The 18624-nt window shown below is 41.9% G+C and overlaps 1 protein-coding gene across 2 annotated transcripts; it reads right to left on the reverse strand.

Annotated features, from left to right (window-relative positions):
• Positions 1–3183: 3183 nt before the first annotated feature.
• On the reverse strand, positions 3184–17414 carry SLC14A1 (solute carrier family 14 member 1 (Kidd blood group)). Of its 2 annotated transcripts, none has more exons than XM_065046906.1 (9): positions 17060–17414; positions 11422–11574; positions 10519–10708; positions 9356–9484; positions 8071–8263; positions 6066–6213; positions 5320–5454; positions 4315–4364; positions 3184–3633 (listed from the first exon to the last, which is right to left on the reverse strand). In XM_065046906.1, exons 2-9 carry the CDS (start codon positions 11567–11569, stop codon positions 3457–3459), a joined length of 1170 nt encoding a protein of 389 aa, XP_064902978.1. In that variant the 5' UTR covers positions 11570–11574; positions 17060–17414; the 3' UTR covers positions 3184–3456. The 2 variants fall into 2 exon arrangements, with proteins under 2 accessions (XP_064902978.1, XP_064902979.1); XM_065046907.1 differs by lacking the exon at positions 17060–17414 and adding an exon at positions 16114–16133.
• Positions 17415–18624: the final 1210 nt, after the last annotated feature.

The following is an 18624-nucleotide window of genomic DNA, read 5'->3' on the forward strand; positions in this document are numbered from 1 at the left end:
CAGTTGTGGCCCCTCAGTTCTAGAAGGACAGGGAACTGCTGGAGAGAGTCCAGCGCAGCCACCAAGATGCTGAAGGGAGTGGAGCATCTCCCGTGTGAGGAAAGGCTGAGGGAGCTGGGGCTCTGGAGCTGGACAAGAGGAGACTGAGGGGGGACTCATTCATGTTTACAGATATATAAAGGGTGAGTGTCAGGAGGATGGAGCCAGGCTCTTCTCAGTGACAACCAGTGACAGGACAAGGGGTAATGAGTTCAAACTGGAACACAAAAGGTTGCACTTAAATTTGAGAAGAAACTTCTTCTCAGTGAGGGTGGCAGAGCCTGGCCCAGGCTGCCCAGGGAGGTTGTGGAGTCTCCTTCTGTGCAGACATTCCAACCCGCCTGGACACCTTCCTGTGTAACCTCATCTGGGTGTTCCTGCTCCATGGGAGGATTGCACTGGAGGAGCTTTCCAGGTCACTTCCAATCCCTAGTATTCTGTGATTCTGTAATTCTGTGATTCTGCGTGTGGCTGCAGCCAGGGCTACTGAGCAGCTGAACCACAGGAGAACTGGGAGGTAGGAGACACACCAGTGTCCAGTGGTGGAGACCGGGGCAGTTGATTGACATGGAACTGGGACTCTTGGAGGAAATTATGTGCATCATGGAACAATTTTATTTGGAAGATGTCTTTAAGATCATAGAGCCCAACTGTTAACCTAACACTGCCAAGTCCACCTCCAAACCATGTCCTTAAGAACCACAGAAGCAATTAGAGTATCTTAGGAATTGGTAGTGAGGCAGTTCATTTGAGTTAGACTTTTAAATAAAATCTAATTCCAAACAGATGTTTTCAATTTTTTTTTCTTTTTTTAAATATTAAATGCAGTGACACCTCTTTTGCTGTATTATGCTGACACTAGGGGGGAAGTAGTCCAGGAAAGTGCCCCAAAACTCCTGCCCACCATAAGTGTTTCTTATGAGTCGTGCTTCACCTGTGTGTCAGAAAAAATAATGCAAAGAGTACTTGAAAAAAAAATAATGTGGCTTAAATAGCATTTATTTGATATAAAGAAAAAAAAAAAGAACAGTTTCAATAATAAGATAAATTAGTTCTGTTAGCAAAGACTGTGTTATGAATAATAATGGGAAAAAGCACGATATGCATGTTCTGACTGATACACATATCAATTTACAAAATAACAGTTATTTTGCATAGGGTGATGGAAAGAATGAATTCTCTGGGAAGCATAAAATGAAGAATTTATTCAGAATGATGTGCAAAATCTTTATAATGGCTGAGACATGTCCTTCATCTTTTGTTGTTTTTCTGTGCTGTGCATATTCTTTCTTTACGGTGCTTCCCAAATGTCGCTGTTGCTCAGCAACTGCAAGCTGAAACATCACTAGTCAGAGGAAACCTGCTGATTTGCACTGCTCATAAAGTGTCTGCTCTTATCCGAGTGCAGAATTTAACATAAAGATTGAAAGCTAGCCTATGTAGGTTCGACTCTCTGGGGCACTCGTGGTGCTGGGTGGGGAGATGTCAGTTCAAACACCATCCTTTTCCATCACAGTTTGACAAGTGGAGAAGTGCATCCTCCCTGTCTAACCTCAGTCTGTGGGTCCTGCCAGCATCTCCCCTAGGAACAAGACCTCATCTGGTCTAAAGGAGGTTTCCAGCCCCAACTGTAGTTCTGCACAAGACTCTGTCTTCAGCCGATCATGCCTCCTGTACAGAAGCTAAAATTTCCTAAATATCCCCCATACACTATTTTCATAGTTGTCTTTTCCAGTGTCTTCTAGACCACTTATTGAAGAGGTATCCTGTGTTTGGAAGAGCTTAGTGGTGATAACATCTGAAAACTTACACCAAACTCAAAGAAGCATGAATATTTGTTTTAAAAATTATCTCCACACAATATTATGTAGATATTTACCAAGTAAAACACAGCAAATGGCACATTTTTTACAAGTTATATCTGGAGTGTCAGTCATACAGAAATACTGTCAAACACCTGAAAATCTAATGCTTCAGCAGAAAATACTGCCAGCAGTTAATCCCAAATATTTTTCAGTCATATCTTTTTGATGCTCATAAATAGACATTTTTTTTTCCTCCACAATCTCAAAAATCATCAGTATCACCACTCACAGGCCACTTTTTATTTCCTCTGCCACAAGAGGAACAGGTTTTGATCTACTTTCCCAGGAGCAACAACCTGATCTAATTGAAGATGCTTATGGCAGGGGCAGTGGACAAGATGACCTTTAAAGGTCTCTTCCAATCCAAACCATTCTATGATTCTATGACATTACTGCATGTAGGCTAGTGCCAACTGGAGGACGTGACCATATGGAGTATTCGTGGTGAAGATGTCAGTTGCAACATGAGATGAAGTATCTCAGTGAGCCACCATGGGGTGGAAAGAGATGGCATAGAAGTGACTTGGTAACAGATGGGGACCGCATCATTTTGCTGCTTGATATCTGTGGGCCAAGGCGGGTGGTGTATGTCAAGATCAACTCAAACTTGTTCTACTTGTGTACAGACTGAACAGAGATGTTTTATTGTATAGAAAAATGGACAACAGTGACTTTGCTACTGTTTTCTCCGCTGCTAGCCCATGGGCAAGTTCAAGTATTAAGAAAAATCTCAAGATTCACATAAAATCATGTAACTTCTTACATTTTCTTTTCACTGAAAAAGATTATTTTCACTGGCAGTTGCCTTCTTGGCCTTGAGCCTACGGATTTTTCTCTGCAGCTGGGTAGGCCTGAAACTTTTTTTTGTGAAATAATATCAGAGCCTGATGCAAATCAAAACATCAAAAAGCTAGGGCTTATAGACACCTGCTTCCTTCCATTATTGTGATTTTATACAAGTCTTGCACGTGTTAGCAATGCTGCCTGCAATTTATCTGTGCCCATCTTGCGTGTGATGATTGCTAACAGAAATCTCTCTCCACAGGGCCTGAGAGATTCTTCAGGCAGAATTCTTCAACCACTTATTTTCTTCTTAGCAAAGGGTACTCTTTATCTCACTTCTCTGTTACTATGAAGCTCTCTAAGACACATCCTATTGCTTTTATAAGCTGGTTTTAGCTGTTAATTAGAAGTCCCATCAGATGGTGAGAGATGCTCTGCACTTTATTGCTTTATGCCTGATTGCTGTGACTTGGATTTCACAAATTTCACAGATCTTTTTCCTTTTTTTTTTTCAATTTCTAAGTTGTTTCCCCACTGCTTAAAATTCAAGTGTCTTTTCAGGCATATATGGGAAAGGTCCTTCCAGCTCAGCACAGTCCTATCTGATCAGGACAGGACAAACAAATGTAATGAAAAAAGTCTCTCCACTCAGAAGGTGGCAATGTTTTTAGTCTTTTGATTTTGTAGCAGACAAAGAATGGATTTTTTTGGGGGGAAACACCTTGTATTCATGCCTTAAAATCTTCAAAGTATCTCTCATGTTTGGTCTTTATACTTCATAGCAAGACTTCCGATGTTTCTTCATCTTCAGATAATAAGCTCGGTTGGCTTCTGGATAGGTGACTTTGGAGAGTGGTAACTTGTAGATGGCAGAGTTATTCGTGGTTATCAACAGAAAGGTCAGCGCAGACAAGCAAAAAGACCATGTTCCTGATGGCACCCCAAACTGCAAGTGAAAACATAAACCACTTATTTAATGTATATCTTTCTTTCATTCATTTGACCCTTTAACCCTTAAACAAAACTTAGAGCCAGGCGACTTGGAATAAGCTTTGTCAAGGAAGTCTTGACTACATTTTGCATGGAGTCTCTCTTTGGGGAGGCAGTGTTTATGTGATCTTGACATTGTGCATTAACCTGCAACATCTACCATCTGTGGTGAGAAGGCTGCCTTCTCTTTGTGCATCTGCAGTAGTCTTGGATGGAGATGAGACAGGAGTGGATGCCAAAAACATTTGGTTTTATCCTAGGCTGCTGTACTGACTGTCTTTTGGCACTTGGGGAAAGCAGCTAAAGCAAATTTGAGGTTTCTTTACACACGTGGAGGGCCCTTAAATCAATTGCTTCTAGCACTAAGTATAGAGATATAATTATCTCAGATGTGATGAGGGCTGAACCATGAAAACTGAGGCAAGCTCTGAGCATGAAAAGTGTTTATGACCGAAAGTGGCCTGTTTCAGTGAGAACCACACCAAACCCCTGGGCAGATAGTGTCATCTCTCCTGAATCAGCTCTGCCTTTGGCTGAATTGTTCTCCAAGTCTTGCTGTGTTGCCTGACAAGCCAGGAAAACACAGGATGTGCAAATCTGTTGCTGGAAACAAGACCTCAGCTGATAAGGTACTTACCACGGACAACATGTTGCTCACTGTTGCTCCCAGGTAGGCACTGAAGAGCGCTGTGAAAAGAAAGGTAGTTGCTGGTGAGTTCGGTTGCTCGTGGAGGAGAACAGCAAGGATAAACATCTCACACTGCCTTGGGTATCTCAGCCAATGTTTATGACCACACCTGGACAGCCCCTCTGAAAGCTTTTTCCTTTGCACTGTGTCCCCTCCAACCTGGAACTCATGGAAAGGTCAAAACAAAAAAGAACTGGAGTGATGAAAAATGTGACTGTGGAAAGGGGTTTTGAAAAATGGACTGATGTGGAAAGTATGTAGCATGATGAATAGGGTTAAAGAGGAAAATAACCCTTCCACCCCCATCTTTCATGCCTCTAAGGCTAGAAGGTGGGTCAATGAGATACAAAGTTAAATCTTTTTTATATGAGCACTGAATGAGCAATAGTTTCACTCCCAGCTCGCAGTGATATTGAAATTTCATATGGAATTGCCTTATAAATAATTCTTCAATCATTTTGTGTTGCCTAGCTCCTGCCTTTGGTTTCCATTTCAACAGACTGGAGAAACTCTATTGTCTAACTGCAGGTATGGACTGATCCGGACCTCCAGTTTTCTCAAAGTTTAGATATGTGCTTCTCCAAAAAAAGGCATTTGAGGTTCTATCTATGACTGGAAAAAAACAACACGATGCATCTAGCAACACTGAACGAACACAATTAATGCCTCAAAATTAAGTATCTAATTTCAAAGACGTCAGTTAATCAGCACCCACTGATCACACCTTCTGTTTTGAAAGCAGCCTTGGCTGAAAGCAAAAGCACTGCTTTTATTTTGTCAGTGTACATTAGAGCAATAGCTCCAACATCCAGCTCCATCGTTCTTCAGTCTCACTTAAGTCCATCTGTTCTGTCTAGAGGTGTCCGTCTGTATTCAGCCCACCCCAGTACAAACACGTCTTGTCTCACTTTAGAAGGAAACACGGCAGTAGTGAAAAACCTGTAGGGTACATACCACAGGCAATTGCCAGCAAATGTGTCTGCCAGGTGAATGCGTAGAACATGCCTCCAATCGCCACACATGAGAGGGAACTGTTGTAGCCCCACAACCCAGAGTAGATTTTGCTGAAAGGTGTTGCTAAGCTCAGAGCTGCAAAATAAATAAAAGATTTGTCATTCCTTGGCCAAAGGGATCAGGGGATCTAGAAATGGCATGAATTCAAACTTCTTACGGCTCCAGCCTGCATATGTACGCTGACTTCCTATCTGTAGTTGTGTTGCTAAGGTTTAAGACTAAAGGCACTTTAATCTAATGCAGTCATGGCAGAATTTCCCTGGTGCTGCTGAGCTGAATTTGTCCATATTATTTCAGCAGAAGATATATAAGAGAAAGAGCATACATGTGAGCTCTAAATGCATCCCTGAGGCCTGCGCATTCAGAATGATGGCTGCGGTTTTTATTAAGCTGCTCCTAAAACCATCAGAAGGTATTCAGAAATGAAGTATTTCATGATAAAAATTCATTTCAGCCAAAAATAGTCTTATTTCTTCTGAAGATTTCCACCATCATAAAATGAGGTAAGAGAATAGGGAAGTCAATCAAAAGAATTCTTAAAACAGAAGTATATACATCATTTTTTTTTTCAAGCAGTCATTCTCCAATGGGAGAAACATTTGTGACTGTAAATGTTCCACTCATTGTGGTTCCTCTTTTATTCTCCTTGCTTTTATATAGATATGTGACAAAAGTCAAATCCGTACCTGCCAGCATCCCCACTGCTGATCCAATTGCCGCATGCAGACAAATGAGCGGAGAAGAGATGAATAAAGCAATTAGGAAGATTCCCCCAGTCCAAGGGTTATCACAGCCATAAACCTGACCCACCCCAACTGGAATGGATTGTAGGAGCTGCAGAAATTTAAAAGAAAAAAAAAAAGGGAAAAAAAAAAGAGTAATTTTGTTACCAGCTCTGTAATTTCTATTTTTTTTTTTTTTAAAGAAAACTTTTTTTTTTTTCTTCTTAACCAGGTTCATGTTTGGCATTTGTTTCATGCAGTCTCTCTTTCTAGACTGTAACTGAAAAGTTTGAACACATCAGGACATTTCCACAGGGTTTTCCCTTTGATGAAAATGAGTCCTGCCTAGTTCCCTAGCCATGAGCTCCGCTGCCAGATTTTTGCTCTAATATCAAAGGTAAATGTCTTTTGTGAAAGGACTTGGAAAGGACTTTGCTAATCATCCTTACATGTGCTGCTGACTTGGCCATTTTTACATTTTGTTATGATACATGACTGTGAATCTAGGGAATGGAAGTAGATGATGCCTTTGAGAAGGTATTCAGCTCTGAGCGGGCCGTTATGAGAACGATGTGGCCAATAATATAATATAATAGAATTACAAGACTTTACTCAGGTAAGTCTGTATCTCTGATGTGTTTGTACACCTAAAACGCCCTTGGGATTCACCAAGAATATCAATGAGATATCAATGAGATGGTTGGTGGAACAGAGCCCAGAGTGGTTACAGCTTTAGGACACTTGTGGTTTAACACAGGCAGCAAAACACCACACACAGCCGTCTGCTCATTCCACCCCCCTCTATTGGGATGGAGGAGAGCATCAGAAAAAAAAGATAAACCTTATGGGTTAAGAAGAAGAGAGTTTAATAGGACAGAAAGGGAAAGAATAATACCAATAATAACAATAGTAAAAAATGAGTGATGCACAATGCAATTGCTCACCACCCAGTGACTGATGTTCAACCTGTCCCTGAGCAGCAGTTCCACCAGCCACCTTCCCCCGGTATATACACAGACCATGACATTATATGGTATGGAATATCCCTTTGACCAGTTTGCGTCAGCTGTCCTGGCTATGCTCCCTCCCAGCTTTTTGTACTCCTGGTACAATGTGAGAAGCTGAGAAGTCCTTGACTAAGCAATAACTAAAACATCAGTGTGTTATCAACATTATTCTCATTTTAAATCCAAAACGCAGCACTATACTAGGTACTAGGAAGAAAATTAACTCTTTCCCAGATGAAACCAGGACAGACACTTTTTGGCAAAATGTTGTGCTCCTCCACATGGAACAGTCCATTTATGGTCCTCATAAAATTATGCACCATGGTAATCATTATTTTAGAAATGTCACTTGTGTGGATTGCCACTCAGTGTCAATTAACTTCCTTAATCACTCCCTGGGAACCCCTCAAAATAGTCCACTTGCCTTAGGGGAAAGCTATTACTCTAGTATCTATGTTGTTTACCACACTATGCAGGAGAATAACGTTCTTCTTTGAAAGGTGCCCCTTGGATATTAACTAAAAATATGCGAATATGTGCCTGCAACCAAGTTTGTAACCATTCTTCCATAGTAATACCTGCTTGCTCCTTTCTAATCAGAAGGATGCAATTTTATAAGCACAGCACACTCTACATGGAAAATGAAAATAAACCTGTGAGTTAACTGGTAGGCTCAGCATAGCCTCACCTATGGGGCGCTGATCAGTACTTGTATGGTAATGGGTATTTAGATTCTAAAGACTCTTCAAGGATTATAATTTATATCCAACCGTAAATGGAACATACCAGATACCAAAAAGATTCTTCTTTTCAAGCTATCAAAAATGTCAATTTCTAGAGTAAACCTTTACATTTTGGATAATGGATATAATATAAATGGAATTTTGTATTGCCAGGCCATAATGCAGAAACATAAAGGAAGAAAATATGATTCTATAGTGGTTTTATTTGTAAAATCCTACCATTGGCATTTCAGCATCTGTCCAGGTGATGTTTGGTGTTGCTGTTGCAGGCTGGATGATGGTTGTAGGGAAGAAGAGGTTATGGGGTCCTGATGCAGCCAGGTAGAGGGTCAAGGCCAAGTTGAAAGGCAAAGTGAAAACAGGTAGATCCCACTTACAGAAGACTGAGCCTAAAGCACTGGTGAAAACAGGGCTGCAAGAAGAACAAAATTGTGTCAGTAAGAGCTTGTCAGCTAGGAAAAACAAAACAAAACAAAACACCAACCCCAGGATGATGATGATTATTATTATTATTATTAAGCTGTTTAATTTCCTCAGTCTTTCTGATAAAATCAGAGATATGCTAGGGTCATTTGGTAACACTTGGTAAATTTCCTACCCTTCCCTGGGCAGTTAGCAATGTATAGATTCCTGTCACATTATGCAATATGTGGGGTGAGTTTGATGGCCGTGAATGAGCAAAGATCCCTGACTTGTGTGGAGGATCCAGTGATTTAACAGAGTTTTTCCCACAGATCAGTCTCAATGTTTCATCTTTTTTTTAACAGTTGAAGTGAACTGAATTCATGACACCCATGCCAGGTCTGCATGAACTGTGAAGGTGGCTCTGTGTCCTTTTTCAAGCTTATGGATCAGAAGTAAAGGCTGACATCAAAGCTGTGTTTATTAAAGAGAGTGTAACACTACATGAGCTTCAGGCGGACAGATGATATGCGCGGTTTAGCAGCCTCCAACTAGACATTTGGAGGCAAAAGACCACCTTTCAAAATTTTTGCTGTCCAAGTACCTTGCAGGTTATGGTGTCATAAATATGAACAAAATATATTAGTTTGTTTTCATTAGCCATCATGTCTTGAGACCACTGATCAGCTTCTATGCCTGAAGAGGTAAATTTTCATGACATTTTTATGTGGTGGCTTAAATAGATTAAATGCTTGTGGTTGATGGTGGCAGGGAATAATTAAAATAATGTTCCGCTTGAGAGAAAGATGCGTTGGCGCATTGCAGCAATATGGCTAATATTGAGGGCACTGAATTAGATCTGATCAGCTATTGATTTTTCTTTTGCCCATTTGGTTTATTTGTGATTATGTGGGGTTTTTATTTGTTTCATGATTATGCCTGAGTTTAAAACTGCAAATAATGACACAGATGTAGGAGCACATATGTGCCAGTTGTATTTCTTTTTCATTGTAGTCTGTATGGTGCATAAAAATACAAAAACTCAGTCTCAGTGTGGGGACAGTGGGGCTAGAATAAGAAGCAGAGGAGCCATCCAACTTACCACATCATGGACACCAGTGCTACTGGCAGGAGAAGCCACCAATGGTAGTCTCCCTTAGCAGAGAAGACAGCCATAAGCAATCCCACCAAGACGCCGTTATAGCCATACAGACCTGCTGCAATGGCTGATCTGTGTGAGAGAAACAACCGTAGAATCAGAGAATCGTTGAATACCAGGCTGGATGGGAGTGCAAGGATCATCTGGTCCAACCTTTCTTGGCAAAAACTTGGTCTAGACAAGATGGCCCAGCATGGTATCCAGCTCATTCTTAAAAGTGTCCATTGTTAGGTGATCCACGACTTCCATGGGTAGGTCATTCCAATGGCTCATCTCATGGTGAAAAATTTCCCTCTTGTTTCCAATCAGAATCTCCCCAGGAGTAAATTGTACCCATGTTCCCTCATCATTTCCATGTCACTCCTTGTAAAAAGGGAGTCTTCACCCTCCTTGTAGCCACCCTTTAAGTAATGGAACATGGTGATGACAATCATTGACAACAGGTAATGGGTTCAAACTGGAACACAAGATGTTCCACTTAAATTTGAGAAGAACCTTCTTCCCAGTGAGGGTGGCAGAGCCTGGCCCAGGCTGCCCAGGGGGGTTGTGGAGTCTCCTTCTCTGCAGACATTCCAACCCGCCTGGACACCTTCCTGTGTAACCTCATCTGGGTGTTCCTGCTCCATGGGAGGATTGCACTGGATGAGCTTTCCAGGTCCCTTCCAACCCCTGACATTCTGGGATTCTGTGATGAGATCTGCCCTGAGCCTTCTTTTCTCAAGGCTGAACAAGCCTAGTTCGCTCAGGCTTTCCTCATATGATGGTTGCCCAGTCCTTTATTGAAATCTTCTCCCTTGCAGGTGCTTTGCTCAAATTAACCCCTCTCCATGCAGCCATGACTCTGTGATGATGACCTGCCAAGACTTTGGCACCGAGCTTCAGTTTCCCAAGTCCTATGTCCTCTCAGCCCCAGCTGTCCCTTCCACAGTTATGTTCAGTGTCCCTTTGCATCAGATGCAGCTGGTGGGAAGATCTGTCTGGTCCTGCCAGACCAGATACATAGCCAGTGAAGGTTAAATATTTGTTTTTCACCCGTGTTGCTTCTTTAACACATAAGTCAGCTTTGAGCTATAGGCTGATTTTGAAGGGGAAAGGGATGAACTCACCTGTCCTGACCCAGAATAAGTGCTGTTAATGTTGAGACAACAGTTCCTAAGCAACCTGTGAGTGTCCACCATGAGTTCTGCACCAGGAAGCCAGCAACCATGATAAGCCCACTGAGAGGATTGTTGACAAACATCACCTGGGATATCCCACGCAGCACCCAGTCAATGAACTGGATCACGAGAGGTTTATCTGGAAGGGATAAAATTAAATAACTATTAAAAAAAATATGTGCAGATGATACTGGTTTGGGATGTATGTTTTCAAACTCAGAAAGAGTTTTGGCAGTGGGACTTGGCAGCATGACTGAAGCGATGAATCAACAAGACTGTAAAACCTGACTGGGATTTAATATGGTCTATAGTGAAGTCTCACAGCTGGAACGCTGAGATGAACAGTGTGTTTGCCAGAGTCCCCTGTTATAAAGTACCTTGGCCTGGTTTCATACGAACAGGCTAATTTATGATGTCTATGCCTCAGATGGCAAATTGTGTGTGTATCCCGTTACTGATTTATTACAGGGACCAAACACACCTACCTATGAGTAATTTAACTTCACAATGGCAGTGGGCTTGACAGAAACTGTTCTGCTGATAGGACAGGGAGCATTATGAAGAATGGCAGAGCACAAAATAACCATCCTGGGCTATGTTCTGTGGGACTAAATTCGCTTTGTACGTGGCATGTTGGGAGGTAAATGCCTTCTCAGTCATCCTCAAGATTTAAGCAGTATGTGGATCTCTGCACAAAGCTGTTTCTTTCCCCTCAAAAATGGAAATAAATCATGGCATGGAGAATTTCTGTACTATTCCAACTTGAATCATGTTACTGAGAAGTTAGTTATTACTCCTTTGATGTAATTTTTCTTTGGAATCCCCTTATTAGTTATGATGAAGTAGATTTACCTTTTAGCCAGGCTCCAAATTCCTTCATGTCTCCAGTGATGTACCCAACAGCTCTGCAAACTCTCTTCCCAGCTTTGCTTAGTGGATTCTGCTTTATTGGATTTCTTTCCCCCTTGGTTTCTATCTTGACATCAACACTGTTTTCCATGGTCCCTTTGGTAAAATTCAAGGGAAAAAAAAACCCCACAGTTCATTTCAATGCTTCTTACTGATCCGTGTTTATTGGCTCTACCACATACTGTTGCTCACTATGTGTTATTTTTGAGCCAGAAAGAGGAAAATCCTTACTCTGAACACCTGATTCTCATATTTCCATGAGCACATTTTCTCTTCTTGTGCTCTTGGGACCCGGTGCTGTCCTTCCAGACTTTCATACAACCATAGATGTGAACACCAAAAAGAACCAATGAGGCTCGTGTTGTAGCGGTATTTCACCTTTTTTTGACATCCTGCTTAGTGATATCACATTTTCTAGAAATCAAGCAGCTCTTGATGCAAAGGTTGACATTAGATAACATTAGGAGACACTGGCTTCACAGAAGTTAAAGCTTAACTCGATATTCAACTTGGAAGAAGCTGAATGCAGAAGCTGGTAGAAGTTGAACCAGAATCCAGAAAGGTGATTCAATAACTAAATTTTCCCTGCTGCTAACCCTATATTTCCAGTTTGAATTAATCCACCAGCCATCAATAATAGGCACCTAAAGTTAGGTTTATAGGTCTCTGTACTGTCACTTGTTGGGATCAGTTCAGCCTTTCTCATGAGCATGGGCTTAGTTTGAGGGTTGTTCGTGGTGCCTTACTCCATTACTCACGTGAATACATACACTATTTTTTTCTTTATTGTACTTTCGGCTGTCCCACCTTCAGAAGTACCCAGCACTGACTTGAGAGATCAAAGTTCAAATTCACATGATTGCTTTCCCTTCTGCCTTAGTCATGTTGCCTTCTTCTCTCAGTAGGGTGTTAGATGGTCTGCACTTGTCTTTGCTCTTTAGCATAAGAAAAGATAGGTGACCACCTGTTGGGACCTGTAGTATGAAACCCTCAGGGACTAATGAGAAGACTCAAATTTAGCAGGCAGTATATCAAGACGTATAAGATAGGGTAGCATTATAGGCCAAACAGAAATGTTTAGGCCTAAATTAAGGTGTCTGGAGCATCCATGCAGGACTGACAGAGATGGGTTCCATACAGTAGGCATGCCAGGAGCTGCTGGAACACCCTTTAGCACCTCACATAGCTCTAGACAGCTTCACTCAGGCACATGGATCAGAGACCTACATCTAACTGCAAACACTGGATTTTAAAAATGATGTCTTATATGGAATTAACTTTTTGTTTAAGGGCCAATTCTTAGTATTAAGTCAGCAAATTAAAAAATAGCCAAACATTTCTCTGGAGTGTACTCAGTTTCCTGAAGAGCAGGACTAACTCCTGGTAATTGTCAGGACAAAGAAAATGCAAGACCAGGTACATTGTTGAATGAATACAGACCCAGAGTTGCTTCAGATCTCACTGGTCAGTAACAGCTTGTGCAAGAAGTGAATTATTTAAGTCATGACTTAATAGTCTAAATAAGATGTTACAAGCAACAGTTTGAGTTAGCCCTTGACTCGCTTGCAACTTCAGTAAAAGCCTTCTTGGCATCTGGGAAGAGAATTCATAGTTCAGAAATACATGTGCTGAGTACTTAAGCTGAAGCAGCCTCCCCCTGGGCATCACACTTACACATATGGTCAAGCAGCTCTGAGTCTGTGCAGAGAAATGGCTGGTTAATGTACATCCTGGCCAGTTTCTTACTGTATGTCATTGGAAGGCGGATGGTGTCATTTCAGGGAGTAGTAAATATTTGCAGAAATAGCAAATAGGTATTTTCTGCCTTCTGGCATGGCCCAGTGAAGGCAAGGATAAGTGTCATATGAAAGAGGCTGAAGACAGGACCAGTAGGTAGAAAGATGTTGGATTTGACTTTGTGTAGAACACAAAGGCGAGGACCCTAACTAGAGGAGGAAGAAAAGAAAAGGATGAGACTGTTGCTAGGGATGGTGTCTCAGTGCTGGAAGGCTTTTTCTTGGCTCAGTTATAATTCATTACCTTGATTCATTAACCTTCGCTTTTCTCATATTTTATTCTGAAATAATAGAATAAGTGAATTGGCTGCACTTTCAGTTAAATCAAAATTTCCAGCCAAGATAAATGTTCTTCATTTGGTGAAAGTGCATTTACATTTTCAATTTAAAGAATCTTCCTCTTTGTGTGGCTTAGGCTCTCTCTGTTGCTAATCCATAAAGTCAAGGGCTGTTGCATTTGCATTTGCAGAGTGATGTTGCGCGTCCCATGCTAGCATGCCCAGCATGTTTCCATGCATGCTGAGTGAGGAGCTGTCGGCACCGCAGGAGTCTGCAGCATGGGGTGTAATGTGCATGTGAAGAGGTGTTGGAGTCACTGTCTGTTCTCCTTGCACAGTGGAGGATAAAAGGGGTCAAGTTGCAGGCCCTGATTCATCAAAACCTGATTAATTTCTTTGCCACAGGAAGTCATTTAATCACAGACTTAAGGCGGTCCTGCATGGTGCAAGCCTGAGACTGCAGAATTCCTCTGCTCTGGGTTTCTACGGGCAGAAATAAAGCCAGGTCAATGCACCTGGCACAACAAAAAGACGAGGTGACAAGGTGAATAATTTCCACTGACCTGACTTGAACTTCACCCCCAAAAAAGCCTGAGTCAAAGCTCTATGTACCTGTTCTTCCGGAGTATTCAAAATAGTAGATTTGTGGGGGTGATCATAGGTACCCTCTGGCCATCAGTGCTGGTCAAACTTATGTTCATTCTGTCCCTGTCTATCCATGATGTGTCTGTCTAGAGAAGGATCACATGAACTTTGGTTCCTTTTCTCTATAAGTTTGTATATACTAAAGGGGAGGAAATAATCACGAAACACCCTCATCACTTGCAGAGCATCCTGGTCTCTAATAGGCAGGATAAGAGCACTCTTGGTTTCAGGTGGGGTCTTTGTAACGTTGTAAAGACCAAGATTCAGCCCCACTGACTTCACCATCACCCCAAATCACATCCCAGGTGCCGCGAGGAAGCTGCCTCCTATATGTGTTGGTTTGGCCGCCACCACAGCTGTGAGGCTCACCCCACCTGTCCAGAAGGAGGACTTGCACTACTTCTACTTAGTTGTCCAAACAAAGTACAAAGGAGTCACCAACCTACTTAAAAATGGCATCAGCAAAGAATATTTTGGGCAATTTTAATAATTTCTGATGTTATAAGTAGCAGTAGCTGCCATAAATGCTCTGATTAAGGATCTGCCAACACATCACCTTGTTTTAGGGAGTAGGCAATAGCAGCTATTTGAGAAAGGGCAGAAGAGAAATGGTGTCTCATTACACAATGATGGAGATGCTCAGAGAGTTCTACGACAGTGATGTCTGAATTTTAATTCAACCTGACATGTGTGTGTTCTGATGGTGATTCCATGAAGGTCAGTTACATTAACATGTGGTTTCCAGTCAAGTTTTTTGTGTTTTTATTTTTTGTTTTGTTTTGTTTTGTTTGTTTGTTTGTTTTTGTTTTGTTTCCTAGTGTGTGGAGGAAGGAAATGGAAATATATTGTGAAAGGGCCATTCTGCTGGAAACTACTGTTTGGCTTCTGCAGGGGGCAGGTGGGTTTTTTTATTTCTTATTTCTCTCAGTCTGGAAAAATGTTTTTTGATCTCATATTCTTAACTAAGGCCTGTGTAAGCCCTGCTCTTGGATACAGAGGTTGAAGTGCACTGCCTGGTCTCACGTGTGGTCTGGAGAGGTGCTACACGTTTGGTAGCAAGTGCAATGTGGGGTCCTGATGCTGGTGTGTAAGAGCAGCAACAGCACCAAGGCAGAGCAAGTCTGAATGTGATTTTCATCTCTTGTGGTCTGTGCTCCGACTTGTGCTCTGCTGTGCATTCAGAGGAACTGTTTGAAACTATTTTCCCATAGTGTACCATGGAAAGTGACAGCTAGATTTGGGGCACTGGTGGTTTTCCCCAGTGATTCCAGATGTTTGTTGCTCATTCTTGCCTAGATACCTCCATGCTGCTGTATAATGTCTCACTGCCACCCTCATTAGGGGCTGCTCATGTAAGTGAGAGGCAAAGTTTTGCAGCTAAATGTATCTAAATACTTTTTGTATCAGCTATGAAATGGAACCCTTGAGAATAGAAAACAAATCCAAACCAAACTAACAGATGTTTCTCTTGCATGAAAATCAAATCATCACAGGGTCCAGAAGCTAATCTATTTTTTTTAATTATCTTTTCAGAGTTAATAAATGTCTCATAACAAACTACTGATGTTACGCAATTTCTTGTCTCCCTAAATCAATTTCTCTTCCACTTGTATACACTTCCTGCACATCACACCGTACCTACGGCATCTCAGCAGTGACTCGTTTCAGCTGCAGCAAAGCAGACTCTGTGCTGCTGCTGCACTTCTGCAACATCTGGCCTGCAAACACTTTGTTGTTTGCATGCTGAAAATGAGACAAGCCCTGTCACACATGCATTGTGTGTTATGCCTGTTAAGAGTGGTGCTGTGTTGCAGCTGGGAGAGAAGCAGAGGCTTTTATTTGGCTAATTTTTTAATACTACCAGGCAGTGGTTATTTCCAGGCTGGTGCCTGTGTTGCTAAGCATTGGGCTTTTACCTCTGAAAATGCAGCAAAGTTACCTAACACTTTCTTCTCTTCCTGGAATTTTCCTTTCTCTCTGATGAAATTCAAGTTGCTCTGTAAATCTGGAAGATTGAAATTACCGTACTGTATTTGTTTGTCCAAGGAACTGCTACCACACAATGACAGTCATTGTATCTTGCATTCTCCGAATTGTTGCTGTGAAGTATGCGGGCAGCCAGCTCTATGTGCAGCATGTTTTTAGAGGAATTCCTGCATCCAAGTACAATAGTAGGAAAGGGCCAGATTCTCAGCAACTCTGATTCCAGCACAGCCTGTGTAATGCCACCAGTTTAGTAAAGCTGGAGAAGTATAGTGTTGCGTTATGTGTAGGAACACACGTGTGCACAAGCACACTTCCCAAAACAACGAGATTATAATACACTTGACCCTCACTGAAGAAAATAGCCCAGGTTTTCCCACAGAAGATATATTTCCAAAGCATTAGTTCAAAGGAAAGCTTATCCCTCAGATTCAAATATTCATTAAGCTCATTCGCAATTCAATTTTCAGAGATCTGTCTCTCAGGGTCAGAGAAATCCAGAGATGCTATCACATTAACTATATATTATTACTGTCTCGGCATTTTTCATTTTGCAGAATGGAAAGGCAGTAAAAAGGACATGTTAAAGAGTTTCAGCTTTTATTTTTTTTTTCTTTTTATCAAAGGTTCAGCCAACTGGGCTAAGCAGTACTAGTAAATCCTCACCCTGCTAGAAAATCCTCAATAACTGAACTTCTTATGACATTCCCCAAGCCCCGTGCTCCTCTCGAGCCTTAGCTGCTCTCACTCAGGAGCACTGTTCAAATGCTGCTTCTTAGGTATTTTGGGGGAGAAGAAAGCTCCAGGTAAGTCAGTAACTCAGCAAAAAGTTGCATGTTTATTGCTGTGCATTAAAAGAAACAAACAGAGTGCTCTTACCTCTCCGAAGAGTTCAGGGGCAGATGTTGCTTTGCTGGCTGGGATGGAAAGAAAGCAGGGCTAAGAAAGTGGGAAAAAGAACATGCCCCACCAGTTTATATAGGCTATCATGGCTCCTGGCCTGATATTACTAATTAGTTTGTTTCTCCTCCCACTTGGTGAGCTCCAAGCAAATGTTAAGAAGTTCCCTCTTGAATTCTCCACCTTTCCTCTTGCTCTGTCCTTGGTCTCTTGCCAAAAGCCTCTCCAAATGTCCTCTTCCCTGCTGCTTGTTTTATTTAACTCTGTCTTTTCTCCTCCTCCACCACTTAAAAGGACTTCAAAGTAGATTCTTGGTACACCTGAGCTTGACCCCCTTAGCATTATCCTCCTTATCCAAGGCAGCTCAGAATCCTTCCCTCTTAGAACACTGACCCACCTGGGAATGTGCATCACAATGTGTCACATTCAGCAGACTGTCGAGTTTTTCCATTTCTGGATAGTTTTCAGAGGCACTATCTGCTAACACACCAAAGTGGAGGGCCTGGTGGCCTTTCGTTGTTCAGTTTATTTCCATAATTCATTCGGGAAATTCAAGGGGTATTTTTTTTTCAACCCGGTCTCCCTGGCTCACTGTAGGAATCTGAAATATCAGAATAGTGGCACATTTGAGAGCTTTATAAGGCTGTGAAATTGCTGTGACAGGCAGAGAAGAGGCTGGAGAAGGAATTCTTAAGAGTGTGAATTATAGAAGAAAGGGCAGAGAAGAAGTCAGTGAACTTAAGGAACCTGTTAGGCTGATGTAAACCACAGTTTCGTTCACTTTGGGACTCTTTTGCAGTGATGCCTTACACAAGCAAACCTGCAACTTCACCCTAGTGCTGGAGCGAATGGTTTGCTAATGAACCAAAACCCACCAAGCTTTATGACTTTGCTCCCTCCAGCCCTGTGGAAACAACCTCAGCATATGAAAGGACTGGAGCAATGTAATTCTCACTGTGTTCATTCCAAGGGTGTCTGTCTGATGCTCTTTGGTACTGGGCTGGCAGAACTCATCTTTCCTTCTCTGGAAAGAAGGAAAGAGGAGTAAAGAATCATGAGATGAAATAGAAACAGATTTAATAAAATCGTAGAATCATTTTGGTTGGAAGAGGCCCTTAAGATCATTGAGTCCAACCATAAACTAAACCTAGCACCAACCCATGAACCTAAGGGCCTCATCCATGCATATTTTTAACCCCTCCAGAGATGGCAACTCCACCATTGCCCTGGGCAGCCTGTTCCAGTGCTTCACAACCGTTTCCTCATATCCAATCTGAACCTTCCCTGGTGCAACTTGAGGCCATTTCCTCTCATCCTAAATGGTAAATAATAATAAATAAATACAGTAATAGTAAAAGAAAAATGACACGATGCAAGCATGTAACCACTAGAATGTGTGGTCCCAGCAGTGAATGCCAGAAGATGGACACCACAAGCACAGTGTGTTCAGTAAAGGTGCAGAGATAACAGGCGGGCACAGGGAAGGTTCTGGAAACAGGCCCTGGGGGAAGGAACAGGAGCAGGACCCCCCCCAGGGATGTTGA

The sequence above is a fragment of the Columba livia genome, chromosome Z (genome assembly GCF_036013475.1).
Source record: "Columba livia isolate bColLiv1 breed racing homer chromosome Z, bColLiv1.pat.W.v2, whole genome shotgun sequence".
Taxonomy (NCBI): domain Eukaryota; kingdom Metazoa; phylum Chordata; class Aves; order Columbiformes; family Columbidae; genus Columba; species Columba livia.